Here is a 22,132-nt window from a genome sequence, read left to right on the forward strand (position 1 = left end):
CCAGATGGTCCTGCCTCCTCCAGGCTGTAAAAATACAGATAATAAATAATTTCCTACTGTACACAGATAATAATAAAATAACATACAAAAGCAATGATGTATTTCTGTAACAGTAAAGTGGTATTGGGAAAGTGATATAACACCTTGATGATATAATAGTTATATAGCAAGCCTTCAACCAGTTCCACAAACAGGCCTTGCATTGTTGAAATAGCTGACAGGTAACGTAAAGTTGCTGGAAATAAAAAAATGACATTTTAACTTACTCGTGAACCAGGTCCTGAAGAAGAAGTTTCTCATTTTCATCTACTTCAAAATCCACATTGTTGTCCGAAGAATCTTCTACTTTGAGGTCACTGCCCTGCAAAATCTTTTCCCAGGCTTCAAAAGTGTCCGTTTACTCTTCTGCAACATTATTATGTTCGAAGTTTGCGTAAAAATTGGCGAAACAATAAGCAAGCTATGTGTGTAGCAGTGCTTAAAATGAGGTGTGCGTAAATGAACTGTGCATAAATGAGCTGTGCGTAAAGTTAAAGTTCGTAAAACTTTTATAACCTCGGATACGCATGGAAATTACCTGACCGGAAAATGTCTTACAAAGACGTGCGACACCTTGCTGCAAAGGTGGGATTCTCTAGTTTCCATTGGTACCAAGAAAGAGGGCGAGGGAAAAATCATATACGCTCTCTGTAGTATTTTACGTGTAGACTCAGATATGCCTGAAGGACACTTAAGCATCATCTTGTGTCTTTAAATTGCTTTAAAACCAAAACTATCTCTGAAAAACTAATTTAGCGAATTGCTTTGTAAACATTAAGGTCTCCTCTTGTGAGGGATTTAGGAAAACAAAACCTGCCAGTGTCTGACCAACTTTTAGAGCTGGCGAAAAATGGGCATTCCTCCATTTGTCTGGCTTAGCGTCGGGCCTAACTGGACTGAAAGCTTGGAGGAATTGATGGGCCTAACTTGGATGAGCTGGAGGAACTCTGCTGCACACACTTGAGAAAGCAAGCAGCAATAATTTAGCATGTCCAGTTCTGCACTAAGTGGGGCTTAATTTAGTGCTCTCTGAGAATATCATTAGTGACCTTCACCAGTGCTTTTTAAGTGATGTGATGAGCTCTTAAACCTGGCTCAAACTTTCAACTTCTGAATCATTATTCCTGTGTAAAGGCTCATGACACAACAGAAACTAACATTTCCGAGAACTTTGCAAAAAAAGAGGGGTGTATAATCAATATTCACTATACCATCTGACCCAAACTGTTACAAAGTCCATTCATGCCTGTGTAATTTCTGGAAAAATAATTGTTTTTTTTTCTCTTGCACTCGGTGGAAGACACACTCGTTTTCTCTCCCTCCCTCCCTGCTGATCCCTGCTTCTACTTTTTGTCTGTATTTTTCTCAGAGCCTCGCTTTGCATATCCTCCAAACTTGTAAATCATGGATTTGGTCAGCTGGACTCTCAACGTAATTGTTCAAATTTGTTTTCGACGGGAAGACAGGGTAAAGGAGACCCTCTTGTCCAGACGGGACCTTCTTCTCTGGATACACAATGGATTCTTGGCAGCAGTGGAAGATTGTGTAACTGACTACGATGATGGCCGAGGACATACAAAATGTGTATATATTTGGACTTTTGATAACAGGATTTCTGCTTTTTGGAGTTGGTGGTTACCTGGCTTATCGAGTGATTCGCAAAACGTGGGCAGCTGTTCAAAGCGTTCCAAAGCTGCCTGCGATGTTGGATGGAGTCTGTAGAGCGATCAACACTCAGACTGAAATGTTAAAAGAGCAGAATCGCAAGCTGGACACGAATTGCAGCCTGGCAGCGGTTGGATTCAGAGGTTAAAGGATATAATCTTGGAGAAATTGTAAGCTCCAGATCTGCGGAAAATACCAGAAATTTGGCTATTTGGATTCACAATTGAGACATACCAGTAAAACTCTTAAGGTAGTTGGAAATTCACAACTGCCTGAACCACAACATTTATTGTTTTTCTAAATCTGGCACCCCAATGTAGCCTTGGCAACCTCTGCTAACTGGCTATTGACAAAATATGATTTTTTTCCCTCCTATCTTACGTTACCTAAATGTGTGATTTCATTACGTTTCATAGATTTTCAGATTTCTCAGAAGGATTACCAGCAAAAGCCAAATATTATTAGTATTTGAAAATGTGACTACAGCTATTTTTACACCAATGACCAGAGATTTTTACATTTCTTAGAAGGATTCATAGATTTTTAGATTTCTTAGAAGGATTGTATTACAACAATTTCATACCAGTGAAAGCCAAACATTATTAGTATTTAAAAAGTTTGGACCTACCAGTGACCCAGATTCTCTACTTAGTCTTCAGTGAGTGCCCATGACTGTTACTATTACTACTATTACTAATGATGGGACCACAGCTGCCTCATACCAATGACCTCAAAGATTAATATTATCATTTTTTTTCTAGCACAGGAGGAATTCCTTACGACAGAGGAGTTAATTAGCTGATTACCTCTATTAGAAAGATTGGATTAGAACCAGCTCTTATCAGTAAACCCCCCAAGGATTATTAATGTCATTTGATTTGTTGTTCTGTGTTTGATTTTCTGTATCATTGTAATGTTTTCCTCATGTACAGTGCTTTGAGTGTCTTGTTGCTGAAAAGCGCTATATCAATAAACTTGACTTGAGTTGACTAGAAGATTTTGGATTTAGGCCAGTTCTTGTGCTTTAATGCCACAGAAAGTGGTTTAGCTTTTAAGTCTTTAGAGATCCGAATGTGAGTCTTTTACTGCAGTTTGATGATTTTTATTGGAATTATTGTATCCTGTGTTTTATTGGCAAAGGCTGTACAGTAACATTATGGCCATTGGCTTTTATTATGCTAATGGTAGTAATCTTCATCATTTTATAAAACTGTGTGTGTATATATGTTTGATAGCAAAAGCCCTGGCAAATGTAATTTTTACACTCTAAAATCATGGAATCAACAGTGTGACATCCACATTAAAACAAGGAAGGACTTCAGCTTTAAAAGAAATATATCATACTTTTAAATCCTTCCTTTTCGCATTTATATCATTCAGTTGTGGTCTATATAAAGTGGGACTGGAATGCTTTGGTCTGAATTTCTTGTAATTGAACTTCCACAGGCCCTTCTTTTAGCCCTGTTCTGAGGTGCGTCTGAGAGCAACTTGTTTTGGTGCAGTTTCTTTAAATGCTCTTGAGGCACTTCACACCCTGCCCCCATCCAGGTCGAGGTGCGCTCCACTTTAATCCGTTTGGCCATTTTTGTTGTTTGATAATAATTATCTTGTGCAGCAGAAACAAGACGAAAACGGTAAAACTAATGCTAAACTGTTTATGTAATAATAATATTCAAAACACGCAGTACGGTTCTGTCCTTGAGGAGCTCAAAGCAGCATACAGAACTAACATAAGAAGGCACGATGCTACTGCTTTCAGAGGAATGGCCAGGACGTCATATCAGCACACAATAAATTTATGTCTAAAATAAAGTTTGTTGTCATTTTAGTGTTATTTTCAGCTTAGTGCTTTGCTGCGTCAATCGTTTTTGTAGACAGAAGGAACTGACCCCTTAATCAGATTAAGTGTTTTAATAAATCCTTCTTGATACCTAACCAGGCATTTCAAAGAGGTTCTAATGCTGGGGGACCGTGTAATGAATTGTGTGGGTCACTACACCCAACAACTGAACCGCACTTATCCTCTTGCAGCATAACCATATTTGAGCTTGGACTACAAATTTGCAGTGATAAATCAATATGACAAATACGCAACATTTATCAGCTGGAGGTCAATGACCGTATTTAGCTGTTCCGCAGCAAATACTGTGACATAACAGTTGGAAAAACATAACAGATGATACAGAAAACTGAACAGACTGAAAAATGACCTAAACAGAATATAAAGATATCTCTGCAATGCCTGGAGGGGATAAAATCAACTTTTCTGGAGTTTGATGGATCAGGAGCATCTAACCCAGGAGCAGCTGAGATCTCTCTCTTTTGTCTTGAGTGGGGCCAAATAGAAGAAAAGCAAATGTTCTCAAAGGGAAAGGAGAGGAGTGGAGTATTTCCTCTCAAAAATTCCTCTAAAAGAAAGAAGGCTTAGTTAATCAGCTGCACCTGTTGCAGACTTAGGATTGCTTGGTGGGAACACACAAACACTTGCATGTAGACATTCATGCACAAATCAACATTCCCATAAGCATAAACACAAGGACACAGAGAGCCAGAAGTTGGTGGGAACATGCCTGTGCAATTGGTCAGCCTCTCTGGAGGTATAGTTTGGATCAGGAGCCAGTCCGATGCAGTGCTGTGATTGCTGCTCACATCTCAGCAGAAACAGAGGGACTTTCCACTACACGCTGCTCCGGCATAAAATGGTTTAGGCACACATGATGTCATCTCTCTGCACGTCACAGCACATTTGGAAGACGTTAGCCTTCTAAACCAGGCTGCGGCCCAGTTTTAACACATACATGACATAGCTAGGAGTGCATATTCCAACTGCTGATTAGTTGTTTCTAAATGATATTCATGAGGATAACGGACAGACTCACAAGTCAAAGGCTGTTTCAGGCAATACTGTAGCTTTACTTAAATACTCAACTTGGTTTCAAGCTAAAACATAACAAGCTATAGGGGGAATAGAAGAGACATATAATTTTGATGATAACATCTGCAAACAGTTGTGCATTTTTTATGATCAGACCGAGGGGGCAAAACTAGGGCTGAGTTTCACTAACCCCTATTAATCCGATTATCTGATTGGTCATTGTAGTGCCTGTCTCGGGAGATTAACATTCCTCTTCTGTTTGAGTTGATTGTCACTATCGATTCTGGTCAATATTTCAGACAAAGTGTAGAAAATAATCACAATGGCACTGAAAAGTCCACAGCCATGAGCTCTATTGCCAGTGTTTGAATCCTTGCAGCTGGCCATTTTCTAATATATGGGACATATGTAGGAATTTAAGTGTTATGTAACTGCAGTGTGTGTATGTAAAGTCAGCAGTTGTATAAAACAATGGCCCTGAAGCTGTTGGGATCAGTATGATATGTCAGAGCTTCGGCTCATTACACAGAGCAAAATGCCACTTTATGGAACATACATAAAGTATTTTAAAAGGGGAAGAGAACAGACATTTTTCTTCTTCTGAGTGTATACAGCTATGTGGGCCATCAACAGTGGTGTGTTTCTGTCCACTGGGAGCACTGGTGAAGCACAGATGCTGATGGAAAACATCTGTCCTGGTGTTCAGCCCCTAATTTATTGGAAAAAACATTATGATGATGTCAGTGACCTGAGCCAAGAGAAGCATTCAAATATGCTGTGTGTATATTGCATCTATATTTGGAGGAGCTCAGACCTATCAGGGTAAATTAGACTGAAGCTCTAAACATGTGTTTTGTGCAACATTTTACCTGCAGCCCAAGAGTGGCAGGAAAATGAGGGAGGATCAGGGGTGGGGGTGAGTAGGGAGAAAGGGGACTTTTAGGCTGCTCTGGATTTGGGTGTGGTGGGTGGGTGATGGCGTCTGAGTGCGCATTAAACCCACTGAGGCGTTTCAGATGTTGGTGTTGGCTGGCTTATGGTGGACTCTATCCCCATCTGTGTCACACTCACCTTCCGTTGCACTCACATCACACACATGGAACGCACATGGTAAACAGAAACACAATATCACGGGTGTAAAGGGAGGTGTTGAAAACAGCTGATCCTTAAAACAAAACAAACAATACTTATTATGCTATGAAGTGTCAGTTTTCTACACATTTAATAAAGTATGACGTTGCAGTTTCTACTTTTTAGGCATATTGATCATTACGAATTATAGAAATACTGGTGCAGATTCTCAGTCATTTAGAATATGGCAATCTAAAGTGCTTAGGTAGAAGGAAACTGGACTTTTCTTGAAGACGTTTTACCTCTCCCCCAAAAGGCTTCTTTAGTTCTGAAAATGGTTGGATGTAACAGGCTCATAAACTGTAGTCTGAACAATCACACTAATCGGACCTCTGAAGTCACCAATAGGGCAGTTAAAACACATGAGTCACTGGTCCTACCCTCTATTTAGCTCAATGTTTGCGACGTTGTTGCTTGACGTTCCAGACTTGTCCCTAACGATTTCATGTGAGTTGTTTTGCTCTCATGTGCCAAGGTGTAAATTCAAGTAGAATCATCTGGGGAGACAAGTCATGGCTACAGAGTAGGTGTTAGATATATAAAAATCTGAGACCAACTCCTCTGTTTAATGCTGGTTTTTCCATGTTTAACATAAATGGCTTCCTTCACTCTTCTCTCAGACCACCTGTCTTCCCTGTCTAAAATATTCACATGGCTGTCATCAAACAAGTGTCCCTTATCCTTGAGATGTAAATGAAGTGCTTATTCTTGACCCAATGAGTTTGCTTGTGAGTTAGGCCAGCCATTTGTGGGGCTGCTGTTAAGTTTCTCCTTTTTAGAGTTCTGAAGATTTCTTGCTGGACTGGACTTCGTTTAACTCATGACTGAGCTTGTGTTTTATCCAAAAACAGCCTCACTACAGTCTAGTGCAGCGAGCGATGTTCAGACCTCTGGTGCTAGCAGAATATCTGCAGCACACGTGTTCAGGTTGTGTTCTGTGTTTGTGGGTTTTTAAAGTTAAGACAAACTTTATTTAAAGGGTGATTTTAAACAGAAGGTTGATCATAATGCGCCGTCCGCGTTTATGCATTTTGACCCTTTTATTAACCCTGGTATTTTAAAGGTATGTGTTTGATTCTGGTGCTAAGCTAGCAGCTTCTTTGTTAGCTTCAACTGCTAACAGGTAAGGACATGTGCTTGCTGCCAAATAATTTTACCCAGAAAGGTTTAGTTTTCAATCCAGTAAATAATGAGTCCCTAAACATCATTTTGCTAAGTTTGATAACTAAGTAAACACCATTAAGCCCCATTTCTCCAGAAAGATTTGGCTCTTTTCCAGAATACTCCCTTAATAATATTTTTTTAAATATTATTTTAATAAATAAAGGCAGTTAATTAGACACCGTTGAGAAATGGTAATCCAGAAGGTTGGTTTTATTCAGCAGATCATTAGTTAAAACATTATTTTATTAAAATAATATTTTATCTGATCTTGCATTGTGAATAGTTGTCTAAATGTTTGCTGATTATTGCCTAAGTTGGTTCCAAGACTAACTTAACTTCATTTCCAGATTCTTCAAGATAATCCTTGGTTATCAAACATAACTAACATTGCATGGTAATGTTGCATCACTCTTTTGGTCATGGTTCTCAATCATCTTTGATCAACTTGTTTATATTGTACATACCCTATTAGTCTTCGTTATTCTTTAATTCTGCTTGGTAGTTTAGTTGGATTGTTTTAGCATGGTAAAGAGTTTGTTGATTGAAATATGTTTGACTTTGAGTTGACTTATTTTTGTTAATAAATTCTTGTATTTTAAGAAATTGTGTGAATTCATTCCATATACAGGTCCTTCTCAAAATATTAGCATATTGTGATAAAGTTCATTATTTTCCATAATGTCATGATGAAAATTTAACATTCATATATTTTAGATTCATTGCACACTAACTGAAATATTTCAGGTCTTTTATTGTCTTAATACGGATGATTTTGGCATACAGCTCATGAAAACCCAAAATTCCTATCTCACAAAATTAGCATATCATTAAAAGGGTCTCTAAACGAGCTATGAACCTAATCATTTGAATCATGGGTTAACTCTAAACACCTGCAAAAGATTCCTGAGGCCTTTAAAACTCCCAGCCTGGTTCATCATTCAAAACCCCAATCATGGGTAAGACTGCCGACCTGACTGCTGTCCAGAAGGCCACTATTGACACCCTCAAGCAAGAGGGTAAGACACAGAAATAAATTTCTGAACGAATAGGCTGTTCCCAGAGTGCTGTATCAAGGCACCTCAGTGGGAAGTCTGTGGGAAGGAAAAAGTGTGGCAGAAAACGCTGCACAACGAGAAGAGGTGACCGGACCCTGAGGAAGATTGTGGAGAAGGGCCGATTCCAGACCTTAGGGGACCTGCGGAAGCAGTGGACTGAGTCTGGAGTAGAAACATCCAGAGAGCCACCGTGCACAGGCGTGTGCAGGAAATGGGCTACAGCTGCATTCCCCAGGTCAAGCCACTTTTGAACCAGAAACAGCGGCAGAAGCGCCTGACCTGGGCTACAGAGAAGCAGCACTGGACTGTTGCTCAGTGGTCCAAAGTACTTTTTTCGGATGAAAGCAAATTCTGCATGTCATTCGGAAATCAAGGTGCCAGAGTCTGGAGGAAGACTGGGGAGAAGGAAATGCCAAAATGCCAGAAGTCCAGTGTCAAGTACCCACAGTCAGTGATGGTCTGGGGTGCCGTGTCAGCTGCTGGTGTTGGTCCACTGTGTTTTATCAAGGGCAGGGTCAATGCAGCTAGCTATCAGGAGATTTTGGAGCACTTCATGCTTCCATCTGCTGAAAAGCTTTATGGAGATGAAGATTTCATTTTTCAGCACGACCTGGCACCTGCTCACAGTGCCAAAACCACTGGTAACTGGTTTACTGACCATGGTATCACTGTGCCCAATTGGCCTGCCAACTCTCCTGACCTGAACCCCATAGAGAATCTGTGGGATATTGTGAAGAGAACGTTGAGAGACTCAAGACCCAACACTCTGGATGAGCTAAAGGCCGCTATCGAAGCATCCTGGGCCTCCATAAGACCTCAGCAGTGCCACAAGCTGATTGCCTCCATGCCACGCCGCATTGAAGCAGTTATTTCTGCAAAAGGATTTCCGACCAAGTATTGAGTGCATAACTGTACATGATTATTTGAAGATTGACGTTTTTTGTATTAAAAACACTTTTCTTTTATTGGTCGGATGAAATATGCTAATTTTGTGAGATAGGAATTTTGGGTTTTCATGAGCTGTATGCCAAAATCATCCGTATTAAGACAATAAAAGACCTGAAATATTTCAGTTAGTGTGCAATGAATCTAAAATATATGAATGTTAAATTTTCATCATGACATTATGGAAAATAATGAACTTTATCACAATATGCTAATATTTTGAGAAGGACCTGTATGTGCAGAGTTTTGCTGTTCAATAATGTCAGAGCTTGTCTCACACCTTTCTATTTTGTCCTAATACCATTGCCTTACTGGGCTGTTATTCACAGGACAACCCTTAACAGACCGAAATATTATTTGATAAAATATTAAAATATTAATACTAAATATTAAATAAAATTATCAGATTCATAATCCCAACATCACCTTCCTAAAACAATGGCCTAAGTCAATTTTTCAGTTTTTCAGGAAACACTAAAAACTTCACAAAATATATGTAATATTTATTAACAATTTCACCCAAAAAGATAGAGTGTTGAGATAATCATTACATGTGGTCCTTTCTATTAAGCTACATATCTTTCTTGATTAGATCATATAATGTGGAAAATTTAAAGAAAAACAGTTGATGAAGTAATCTTTAAAAAGAAAGAAAATAGTTGACAAAATTATTACTTGTTACAGACAGGTTCTGGGAGCTCTTCCACTCTTTGTTAACTGCTAGCTTCTGTAGCTAGCAACTTTAGCTACTTTGCGGACAAAAATGCTGACTGAAAGACATAATTAAATTACTAAATATCAATGCAATATTTAATGCCTAGTCTATATCGCAGTCATCCTTATCACTTACCAATAGTGGTTGAACCCTGAATTATGGAAATAGCTTCAGTGGCTATTTTCAGTGGCAGAGTAGATTTTGTTTTTTCCTGAAGCGGTCGCCATTTTGAAAAGCCTGTAAAACTGTCTAATGCCCTGTCCCAATTCCCACACTACACCCTACGCCCCTCTATGAAGTGTTTACTTTGTACAAATGCATGTAAGGGTTGAAGTGCGCAGGTTACAAGCGTGCAAAATTGGAGAATTGGGACAGTATGGGTTACGTCATCGACTTGCACCTCTGCACCGTAACTGCAACATCAAAAAGGGCGGGAACCAGGGCTGTTTTCACAGTCTTGCTGCTAAATAAAACTATTTAAAACTGCAACAAGCAATTGTTTTGAGGAGAAGAAAGTGCAGGAAGCGTCGGAGGCTTATACACCAGACTTTCGCTGCGCCAGTGTTTGTTTGAAAGGTAACTTCAGTGTTATGGCCTACTGACTGCCCAGACTCACTCTGAACCCAGTGGTTTCTTACAATGTTGAGTCTGGAAAACCAGTAAAAAAATATATTTGTCGGCTTGCTGTCTAAAGTTGACGCAGTTCTTATTATTCTGATTTGATGGCTGGTTATGTTGACGGTTGTGATTGGTTTTTGCTCAGAACGTCACCTGCAGCAGTGAATTGTGGGTAATATACTTCGGCGAAGTCCGCTTCGATGTGGGCTTCGCCGAAGGGCGGATGTGGGGCACAGAGGGGGCGGGGCTAAGGACCACTCTGGAGAATTGGGACACACTCTGCACTCGAACCCATCAACGGGAACGCGCAATTCAGGGACACAAGGGTGGAAGTGCGAGTATTGGGACAGGGCCTAAGTCACACTCTTGACATAGGAACCAGGCATGGAATTGCATGACCTCCTCAATGGAGGATTTAGACAATTTTGCAAGAGGTGGCTAGCATCATAAGAAGATTATTCAGGCAAAAAAAAATAATTATTGACAAAAAATGACATAGGCCATTATTTTATGAAGGTTTTGGTAATTGTTTTTTTTTTTTTTTTTAAGTGCATTTATGAACTGTGATTTACAGGTAGGTCACAATGTATGGGTGTTTGGACTCAAATTTACCGACCATAGAGATAGGGAAAAAATCTGGCTAATTATCTATGTAGTGAGTGTTATGTGGAGCTAGACAACTGTCTGACATTAGTTACTTTAAAGACACAGGCCATGGGCTATGGAGAATGAGCATCCCACAACTTTACCTGAGAAATAAAAAAGAAAGGCGAGACAGGAGGAATACATAAAGAAGAAAAGGGAGCCTTGAAAGTCTAGACCTCAACAAGGTATGTTTCCAGCCAATCTTCTCGAATGAAGAAGAAAACAAGGACAGTTTTCAAACACTACTGAAATATCATGGTGAAGCACGGCAGATATATGTCAGTTGTGACAACAGAAATTGAGAAAACAATAAATCACTTTTGTCAGAATTATCAGACAAAAATAAAATAAAAAGAAGCTTCTCACACTGTCTGCTTGGAAAAATGATGGCCTTTGAGCACATCAGGAATGTTCTACCAAATGGAAAATAAAAAAACAAGAAGATGTTCTGCTATAACCTGCACCAACCCTACAAAAATTATAATAAAGTCATCATTCTGAAATTTGTGGTGAACTACTGGAAAAAGCTCCAAACAAGACCAGCTTTATCTCTTAGCCCAGCTTTATCTCTTGCCCCAGCCATGAAAGTCACCCGATACCCAGCTGTTGTCAGGCAGGCGCTTGCTTCTTAATCTTCAGCTCCAGCAGAAGCTAATCAGAGGCTTCAATGTTTCTCTTTTCAATATTTTTCCCCATTCTGCAGCAGCATGAACATATGGTTTTTATTCAAGAGGATATTAAATGGATTTTTTAAACCACTGTTAAAAACAGTGATTAAGAAGACACCCTTTGCTTGAATATTGACAAAATTACAGTTAATTAAAAGATAAACTCTTTGAATGCATTTCAGTGAACAGTAAAGCCAAAAGAGGTTTAAACATTTACTGAAAGAGAAGCTTTCAGTTACATAAAATGGTAGATTTTTGGAAACTAATACAAATCCTTAATTGTGTATCTGAAGAACCAGTTAGAGTCTGCTCCAGCACCAGCACCAGTTTATGTACTGTATAGGTACATATTAACAAAAAGGTAATGTATTTTGCACATTGAATTTAAAATTTTGGATAATATACAAATTCATTCCCTATGATGATTATGGTTTACAGTTGATGAGAGCTGACATGTACTTTCTTAGAAAATCAGAGTATAGAAAGAGCCCAAGGTGATTTTTAAAATACAGAAATGTCCTGATCTATAAATGAGTGATCTATAAATGTATACTAATAGAAAGCTGAGTGGAAAAGTATGGTGAAATATGCACAAGCAACAGGGATTTCTGCAGATTTGACACTATTGTAAAGCAAGGGCCTTTCAGAGGTTTGGTAGAGGTTCAGAAGGCACTCCCACCCCTCCTGAACCAGAGACAGCATCAGTAGTGTCTTTCCTATTGACTGAGCTGTTGCTCTATGGTTCAAAGTCCTTTTTTTCAGATTAAAGTAAATTTAGAATTTCATTTGGCAGTAAACCTCCCAGAGTCTGGAGGAAGAGTAGAAAGGCACACAGTCCAAGCGTTTGAGGTCCAGTTCCGTGCAGGGCCATCTAGGACATTTTAGAGTAATCCATACGTCCTTTAATATCACTGCAAACTGGTCTGACCTAAAGGGGCCTTTTTCACCAAAGTGTAAAAACTGGACTAACTGGTGCTAGTGTTTTACCAAGCACCAGTTCTTTGTGTTTCCACCGAACCAGGCTCTGGGCCTAGCAATGAAAACCTGTCCTATCCCAGCACCAGTTCACCTCTTGGCCAGTGGATAGAACCACTGTGGTCAGGAAACAGAGGCGGGCACATGGGGAACATTAGCCAGTCAAAACAATTGAGCTGCTAAACTTTAGAGTTTAGTTTAGTCTTGGGTTCAAATTTAAGACACAAAAGAAGTAAAAACGCCAAGCTGTAATAAGAAAAAAAAGTTGGATTAGCATCAGAAAGTGACTAATTCTTACCTTCTCTCAGTTTATTTAGACTAGACGAGATAACGTGAATGCATGAATAATGTTTTCAAGATCTGCTCGGGAGACCATGGCACTAATTTTAATGGATGAATGGAAGGATTATCATAATAATCAAAATTACAATAAATAAAAGGCAAAACCACCCACCAAGAGCACGCACACACACTTTCCATCAGCACCTGGGCTGTGACTGATGGCTGGGTGCTAAACGACAGCAGCAGTGACTTCAGACCGGCTGACATTGCCACAGTCCCGGCAGGTAGCTGGCGCTGCCAGATGTGGGGCTGCTGCAGGTTTTTGCAGCTGTACAGGGACAGAGGCATGGACAGAGTCTAGTAACGACCTGCTCCATTTCAATGTTCCCAGGAGACTTGTTGCTGCATCTTAAGACATTCTTACTGGAACCTTTGAGACGAGTAAGCAAGTGTTACTTGGTTTCCAACAGTTTGTGCTTAGGAACAAGAAGGACTTTCTCGAATTTGAAGACTTTTAATTGTGAGGTTTGTGAAACTGTTCTCTTAAAAGGCTGCAGAAACTTATTTTATTCTTGAGATAACTTCCTGATAAAGCATCATTTAGAGAACATGTGTGATCCATCAGGCCTTTACAGGGGTTGGACAATGAAACTGAAACACCTGTCATTTTAGTGTGGGAGGTTTTATGGCTAAATTGGACCAGCTTAGTAGCCAGTCTTCATTGATTGCACATTGCACCAGTAAGAGCAGAGTGTGAAGGTTCAATTAGCAGGGTAAGAGCACAGTTTTGCTCAAAATATTGAAATGCACACAATATTATGGGGGACATACTAGAGTTCAAGAGAGGACAAATTGTTGGTGCACGTCTTGCTGGCGCATCTGTGACCAAGACAGCAAGTCTTTGTGATGTATCAAGAGCCACGGTATCCAGGGTAATGTCAGCATACCACCAAGAAGGACGAACCACATCCAACAGGATTAACTGTGGACGCAAGAGGAAGATGTCTGAAAGGGATGTTCGGGTGCTAACCCGGATTGTATCCAAAAAACATAAAACCACGGCTGTCCAAATCACGGCAGAATTAAATGTGCATCTCAACTCTCCTGTTTCCACCAGAACTGTCCGTCAGGAGCTCCACAGGGTCAATATACACAGCCGGGCTGCAATAGCCAAACCTTTGGTCACTCGTGCCAATGCCAAACATCGGTTTCAATGGTGCAACGTGCGCAAATCTTGGGCTGTGGACAATGTGAAACATGTATTGTTCTCTGATGAGTCCACCTTTACGGTTTTCCCCACATCCGGGAGAGTTACGGTGTGGAGAAGCCCCAAAGAAGCGTACCATCCAGACTGTTGCATGCCCAGAGTGAAGCATGGGGCTGGATCAGTGATGGTTTGGGCTGCCATATCATGGCATTCCCTCGGCCCAATACTTGTGCTAGATGGGTGCGTCACTGCCAAGAACTACCGAACCATTCTTGAGGACCATGTGCATCCAATGGTTCAAACATTGTATCCTGAAGGCGGTGCCGTGTATTAGGATGACAATGCACCAATACACACAGCAAGACTGGTGAAAGATTGGTTTGATGAACATGAAAGTGAAGTCGAACATCTCCCATGGCCTGCACAGTCACCAGATCTAAATATTATTGAGCCACTTTGGGGTGTTTTGGAGGAGCGAGTCAGGAAACGTTTTCCTCCACCAGTATCACGTAGTGACCTGGCCACTATCCTGCAAGAAGAATGGCTTAAAATCCCTCTGACCACTGTGCAGGACTTGTATATGTCATCCCCAAGACGAATTGATGCTGTATTGACCGCAAAAGGAGGCCCTACGCCATACTAATAAATTATTGTGGTCTAAAACCAAGTGTTTCAGTTTCATTGTCCAACCCCTGTACTTCATCCATAACATCAGTGCTACACCAAGAAGACAATCTCATCGGATGTTTCAGAATGGTCCAACTTCTTCGTGTGTCCTCCCAAACATGTTCTCGTCTTACTGAATTACAACCAAGAAATTGCATGTGTATTTGATCACAGTGTGTGGGTGGAATTCAGGGTGGAAGCTGATTGTAATGTGAATACTTCACACTGAGGCTCATCCCTGAAGTGAATATTCTGGTAACTGGATGTCGTTTTGTGGATTTTCTAAGAACGCTACATTCAAGCACACATCAGAAACAGAAAACAGAGTCTGTGTGTGTGTGTGTTTGTGTGTGTGTGTGACTGGTCATGTGTTTTTAATAGAGGGTGGAGTGAAAGGTTCATGTTCCTCATTCAGAACCATGTGGTTGAGAGGGGGACCACTCATTAACTTGTATTTAGACAGCTGACAAAATCTTAACACATCTCTCTTTCCTCCTGCGTAATATCATGTGATCTACAGCTTAATACTGTGAACATGCAGGGCATGTTCTTGGCTAACTTAGTTGGAATTAACATTGTGTCAATGAAAAGTCTTGTTGCAGTTGTTGTTTTCAGTTAAACTTGTTTTGGTCCTTTAATCCATCAAGTGGCCAATTTCATTGCTAACACAAGAGAAGAACAGCTAACATCCATTACAAATGTGACAATCACATCCTTAGGTTTCATTACAGGCGTCCTACTCTCTTTTATTTTAAACTTTCATTGCTTTTCCAGACTTAAACATTGCTGTGAACAATTATTGGCTTCCTTCTTCTGTTTTTGTTTTTCTGTCACAGGCTGCCACAGTTCAGATCATTACTCAGCTTTTAATATCAGTAGAAAAGGACATTTTTAGTGTTGGGACCCCAGCCATGGATTACAACATAAATGAACATGGACTCTGAACTGTACATAAACAGAGGCCAGTATGAACTTTTCTACACCTTTCAGTGTCACACTAACTCAGCCCAGGAAGAGGAGGAGTCATAGCTAATTCCCTGTGATGTCACTGTTTGAACAAAAATGCTGTGTTTCCACATGGCGGCCTCTACCACATGGCCACCAAGGAGACGGGACCGAGGGACACAACGCGCAAATGTCTCCTTGCCATTGAGCAGACATAACTCTTCAACTTGGATCCAAAAGTCCCTACAATCACTGTGATGGTATGCAACAAAGTTAAGTAATGATTTTGCTCTTCGAGTACCCGATGTTCATTCATAAAAAGGATGTAATAAGACAAGCGTGACTTGACTTTTCTTATGAGGTTTCCAAAAGCAGCCCTAACTGAAGCAGATTTTCCCCACGGCCTGAGGTAGAAGGCATTGGGACCGCAGCATTGCACATCCAGGTAGCAAGCGCTACCCCGCCGCATTGCGGCCACTGAAGGAGCCGAACGTGTGTTTGTTGTATGGTTCAGTCCATTTGTGGATGACCGGACAGCTTCGCTTACCTCAACTCATTGCGTGGAAACCTTTTCCTCAGCACGGTTCATGGTGTTTGGGCAGAGAAGATTAGTTTAGAATGAAATAATCTAAATAATGTTCGTTTAATGACGTTTAGTTTTTTTGTTTGTGTTGAGAAAACTCAGCTAAGTGCTAGCAGACTAGCTGCTCAGCTAATGTAAACAGACTGTTCATTGAAGCAAATGATGTGTTCTGTGTTGTGTTTCTAAAGTTAAGATAAACTTTATTTAAAGGGTGGTTTTTAAAACGCAGATTGGCCATATGCCGTCAATGCTCAGCGAGATGCTTTTCAGCGGCAGAAGTGCAGCCATGTGGTGGAAAATATGAGCCAATTATTATAAACGAGGAAAACTCTCGGTGAATGAAAAGGTTTACAGTTTATGGCAAATGACTCCAGATCAGGACTACATGTTTTCCCCAGCACTTTTATGAACCAATCTTCATTTATATAAAAGCAGATTCCGTCTCCTCGCTTCTTCCCCGATAGCTCCGTGCTGCGATCCACTCTGAACAGCTGGAAACCTAGCAACAGCAATGCACAGTCCGGGATGTTTTCACTCAGCCATGTCTCGGTAAAGCAGAGAACCGCTTATCCGCGGAGGTCCGTGTTTTACCAGGTGAGAAGAAGCAGCTTGTCCATCTTGTTGCTTAGAGAGCAGACATTTACCAGATGGATTGAAGACAGTGGTGTGCAAAGTCCTCTTTGGCGGAGCGTTACCAGCGCGCCAGGGCACTTTCCTCTCCGATGCTTTCGGCGCAGTATCCCATACAGTGCTGTGGCTCCGCTCGCCAGCAGCTCAATGAAGCTTGGATTGATGAAAGATGGTGAAAAAATCCCAAGAGAGGACTCTCTAATGTTGAGAAGTTCCTCTCTGCTGAATGAGACCACAGAATTGTGGCCCTAGACCACAGTACTGTGGCTCGAAAAACATAAAAACACACAAAATATACAAAGAGAGAGCAAAGCTCCGAGGCTGCCATCATCGGCGCCATCTTGAATAAAAAAATGATATAAAAATTATTGTCTAAATCAGTTCTAAGTAGGGTTGCCAACTCCTTGATAAATAAATAAGGGACACCTCCTGGTAGGGCTATCCAGCTCCACTGTCTGCACCTCTACCGGCCTGGTGATTTTTTTCACCCTTTTTCTTTGTGTGAAATGACTTTGGAAACATTGGACTCGAACCCAAGTTTAATTTGATGCATGTTTTTGACTGATACAAATATCCATGGAAAAATAATTATTCAGCAATTTATAAAATAATTTATTCTTTTTGCAAAATAAAATTACTAGACAAAAACAAATATCCTTCTAAAATAAATAAACCACTATTGAAAAGACCTCTGTCCTGCTTAACCTAAAACAATATAAAAAAGCATAACAGTATAATGCAAAACATTTTCGTAATAGTGCATTTAGTGCAAACAAAAAGTCTGTAGAAAAGTTGTAAACATAAACACTTGTGCCTTAAAGGCCATGACTGTACAGTTGTGGTGAAAAAAAATATTGAACTAGTGAACTAAAAAAATGCAGTAGTGAATTATGTAGAAACAACTTATTTTTTCCATTTATATTTCATTTGAGCTCTTGCTGCTGCAAGGAGTTGTTTGTTTTTCAGGACTACAGAGTAAAACTCTGAGCAGGACATTTCATTAATTAGTCTGAAAATTAGCTCACTTCTCATTAATTCAGTAGAATATTTGTTCCTCACATCAGTCCACTTATTTTTCATGATGGAGAAAATATTTTCCACAAACCCACTAGAAGAAGGGATGCTGAGGACAAAGGGTACAATAGCCTGGATGTTGGGGATACTATCTATCTATCTATCTATCTATCTATCTAAACACGTTGTTTGAGCTTTCACGGTGTCCGTAGATCTCCTGCGGCGGAAGCACGGCGCGCTGGTTACGAGCGCTGAACAAACACGGGCCTTTTTTGTCGCGTAAGCGGTGAGGAGACGCTGGGGAAACCGTATCTGATGGGGAAACGCGAATCGACGTAACACCTATATCTATCCTTAGCAACGGTACCTGCTGGCCAATGAGATGAGCCGAAATATTCTGTCAGCTCATTGGTCACAGAGCAGGATATGGCTGGTAATGAATTTACCGTAATGTTAAATATAAAGCACCCCATCATTTATTGATTCTATTGACATTTTAGTGAAGATTTTTGATCCACCTAATAATACGGGACTACATGCGTCCCGTTTCAGCTCAATACGGGACGTGTACTTTTTATTCTAAATACGGGACGATTCCGTTTTTCAAGGGACGGTTGGCAACTCTAGTTCTAACGCTAACCTAACTTCATTTTTTGATTCCTCAAGCTAGTCCTTGGTTCTCAAACAAAAATAACATTGAATGTTGCATCACTTGATTGGCCATGGTTTTTAACCATATTTGACTCACTTATTCATATTGTATATATAGTTTATTCGTCTTCCTTACTCATCCAGGTGAAGAAGCAAAGCAGCCCACAACTATCACAACACCATGTTTCACTGTTGGTATGATGTTCTTTTTATGAAATGTTGTTAGTACACATAGACACAAACCCTCCAAAAAGTTCCACTTCTATCTCATTGGTCCTCAGAATATTTACCCAAATGTTTCGGAGGTGAGATTGGCCTTTGTGTTCTGTTTTGATTTTCTACTTTTGAATTTCCCTTTAGGTGAAACTTTCTTATTGTTGAATTATAAAAACTAAACTGAACTGAGGCCTGTAGTGCTTTAGATGTTATTCCTGATTCTTTTGTGACCTCCTGGATGAGTTTGTCATGACTCTAGAAACGGATCTGACCCACTTGCAGAAATACACTCAGAAGTCGTTTACAGATTTTTACAGAAATGAGTAGTAGTGAGAGAACCAGTACCGGTATATCTACAACTACATAGAGAAGGGGAGAACAGAGTGATGGGATGACTAATATAGTTGAAGTAATAGAAATGCTTACTAGAACAGATGATTGGACCGCCAGGGGGAAAGACAGATGTGGAGTCTGGGAGCACGAGACCAGAGGAAACTGAGGAGGGTAATATCCAAGGTAGGTTAGTCTATGAGTGCTTGAAGGAGGTTTCCAGGATGTCCAGTTCAGCTTAGTCCGTGGTGTGAAGAAGGTGGCGTGGTGTGCTGGGTGGTGGGGCTTGTACGGGAGCTCGTTGGAGGGTGAACAAGGTTCGCTTGTGATTGTGGCCGGTTGATCACAGAGCCAGGAAGCTGCCAGCTTGGAGTTTGTCGAGAGAAGGAACTGGAGGCTTGAATCTTGGAACCAGAAATCAGGTAACGAACTGGAAACAGAGCCAGGGCTGGGAAGGAGGACACACAAAGGTTAGTTGAAGCTCAAAGAAAACACGAAAGCTTAAGCACAAAGCTAGAGTCTGGTGAGAGTCTGTTACCACTGTTGGCTAACACTCAGGCGTTGAAGTGCTGGCAGACTTCTGCTTAAATGCTCCCAGCAACAATCAGCAGGATCAGCCACACCTGTCACCTGTGCACCATGAGCTCCCATGCCACCTATGGACTGAGCAAAGTAAATAGCAGGTAAGAAACAGAAAACAAACAGATACTCCCAGACCCGACAGAGTTGACAATGGACTTTTAAATACATTTTGGAAGGTTGGCCTGGGAAGGTTAATCACTGTTCCATATTTACTTCATTCGTGGAAAATGCCTCTCACTGTGGTTTGATAACATCTCGAAGACTCATAGAAGACTTTCCAGATTATTAGGTGTCAATAATTATTTTCTTGTATCTGTTCTTGAATTATTTTAAATCAGGACATGATGTGTTGCTTTTTTGAAGTCTTTTAGCCTACTTCATGTTGTTAAGCAGGTTCTTTTTAATTCATTTTGCGGCTAGTGAAACTGAGCGACATATTGTGGTTAATCACAGTTTATTCATGACTAAGCTAGAGGGGTAATTATATTTTTACATCATGCCAGGTTGGTTTGCATAGCTATTTTCTCTTAAATGAAATCATAATTTCAAAATGGTATTTGATATCGCGTTTTTAACTTTGTCAGCTAAATAAATATTTTTTAATGATCTAACACATTTAAGTAAGACAAAAAGGTAGAAACAGAAAACAAATCAGTATTTGTATTTGTATTGGCACTGTAGCTTCCCAGCCATTTTGGAATCTATAAACAAACGCCTTTTGTGATTTTTATTGCCTGAGGAGTTGTCAGGCTTTATCATCTGTGTGGTCAGTAATTCCTATAAAACCTATGGTTTATGGCAGGTATACTGATAGCTAAACCTTAAACTCTGATTAAGGACTGATTTAGGAAAGATTAAGTGCATAAATCTGTTGTATTGGACCTATGTCACAGAAAATTTGTTAACCAATTTATTTCAAGGAATATATATTTACTTTTGGGAAACTGTTTTCTTTATACCGTACCCTACGTATGCAGACCAGATTTTATAGGAAGCCAGCAACTACATTAGCTTTAATGGAGATGAACAAAAACAATTTCTATAAAGAACATTATTTCAGCTCTAAGAGCATACTGTGACTATGAAATTACTCTACTTTATTGGCCTGGAATGCAAATTTGAGTATGCAAATGTTCTTACCCATTCTTTATTTTGGACAGATTTTCTCCTCTCAGGGCATCCACTGCAGAAAATGCACATCTCATGGAATGAAGACTTCTGCGTACATCAATTACTGTTTTGCAACATTAGTCTGTTGATGGTACTTTAATTGTAAGGATGTTGCAATCTGATCCCAAGTATTGAATCGAAGTCCAAATTAAGGCATTTTGAAATGACTGGTCTGCACTATCCTTGTGTATCTTCAGACAGCTGAAACAAAAGTCAGCAAATTTTAATATGTCCAAATGTTAGCACTACACTTTATGAAACAGGAGCACAACATTTTATTTTAGTGATTATTACTTTGAACTGTTCTAAAATGTTACGAGCCAAATTACCAATCAAAACAGAGAGCAAACCTGCTAGCTTTAGCCTTATCCTTCATTAAAGTGCTCCGCATAAAAACAGGAGGCAGAGTATATGTGTTGAGTCAGATATCATTAGAAATAAATGTTAAGGCTATGTGCTTTTAAGTTGAGTCATTGTCAGAACATTATAGCATTTTTCACAAAATATGCACGACAGGCTGTAGATTCCTGAACATTTTTACTGAGTAAGTTAAGTGGGACTGTCATTGTACTCATATAAACCATTTAATACTGATAAAATATTATTCATAGACCGTGGTTTATGGATAATGATGCCTATGTCACATGATCACATGATGCCTGGATGAACCATACATTACTATTATGCAATAATAAGTGCTCAAAAGTCTTTTGGCACAACTGAACTGTACAAACATTTGTCCCTTCTTACAAAGATGTTATGTGTTTGTTTTGAATGGTGGAAGGAAATTCATTCTGTTCAATAAAACCTTAAACAAAATTTATAGAATTACATCTCTTATAGAATTCTGTAAATTTGTTAAAGTAATGAATTGTTTGTCCCAATTCTGTAATTAGATGCCAAAGATGCACTACAAGAACTAAGGATGTTATTTGAACAATCCTTCGTGTTTTCCAATAATAATGTGCTTTGTTCAATGTATGAAAGCTTTCCAGTGTTTTAAAAATTCCTAAATAATTTCCAGCATTTTTCCCTTCACAATTTTCAGTGTTTAGATTATGAGACATAACACAGACTTACTCCAGAGTACTTGTTATGTACTTGTTATGATAATGCTTGTAATTTCTTGGGTTGTTGTGAAAGAAGGCCCAATTCTCTTCTTTCAGCCGTTCCATAAAGAAAAAAAACAACTTTGCAGCCTACCTACAGTAAGGATAACAAGTATTTGATACACCGCCAATTTGGCAGGTTTTTCCACTTGCAAGGCATGTAGAAGTCTTTAATTTTTTATATTTTATCATAGGTACTCTTCAACTGTGAGTGACAGAATCTAAAACAAAAATCCACAAAATCACATTGTG

The 22,132-nt window shown here is 39.8% G+C and overlaps 1 protein-coding gene across 2 annotated transcripts; it reads right to left on the minus strand.

Moving 5' to 3' along the window:
• Positions 1-5,517: 5,517 nt before the first annotated feature.
• LOC124884738 lies at positions 5,518-19,675 on the minus strand. Of its 2 annotated transcripts, XM_047392785.1 has the most exons (3): positions 19,558-19,675; positions 19,116-19,467; positions 5,518-5,744 (listed from the first exon to the last, which is right to left on the minus strand). In XM_047392785.1, the coding sequence occupies exons 1-3, from the start codon at positions 19,668-19,670 to the stop codon at positions 5,592-5,594; spliced, it is 618 nt and encodes a 205-aa protein (XP_047248741.1). In that variant the 5' UTR covers positions 19,671-19,675; the 3' UTR covers positions 5,518-5,591. The 2 variants fall into 2 exon arrangements, with proteins under 2 accessions (XP_047248741.1, XP_047248740.1); XM_047392784.1 differs by lacking the exon at positions 5,518-5,744 and having other exon boundaries at positions 18,688-19,467.
• Positions 19,676-22,132: the final 2,457 nt, after the last annotated feature.

The sequence above is a fragment of the Girardinichthys multiradiatus genome, chromosome 18 (genome assembly GCF_021462225.1).
Source record: "Girardinichthys multiradiatus isolate DD_20200921_A chromosome 18, DD_fGirMul_XY1, whole genome shotgun sequence".
Taxonomy (NCBI): domain Eukaryota; kingdom Metazoa; phylum Chordata; class Actinopteri; order Cyprinodontiformes; family Goodeidae; genus Girardinichthys; species Girardinichthys multiradiatus.

What these genes read in the sequence shown, in the direction of transcription:
- LOC124884738 (XM_047392784.1), bottom strand. Translation starts at nt 19,670, where the DNA reads ATGGGAGCTCATGGTGCACAGGTGACAGGTGTGGCTGATCCTGCTGAT. An exon ending in CTGAGTGTTAGCCAACAGTG is followed by an intron (nt 19,468 to 19,557) that starts GTAACAGACTCT and finishes CCTCCTTCCCAG; the next exon opens with CCCTGGCTCTGTTTCCAGTT.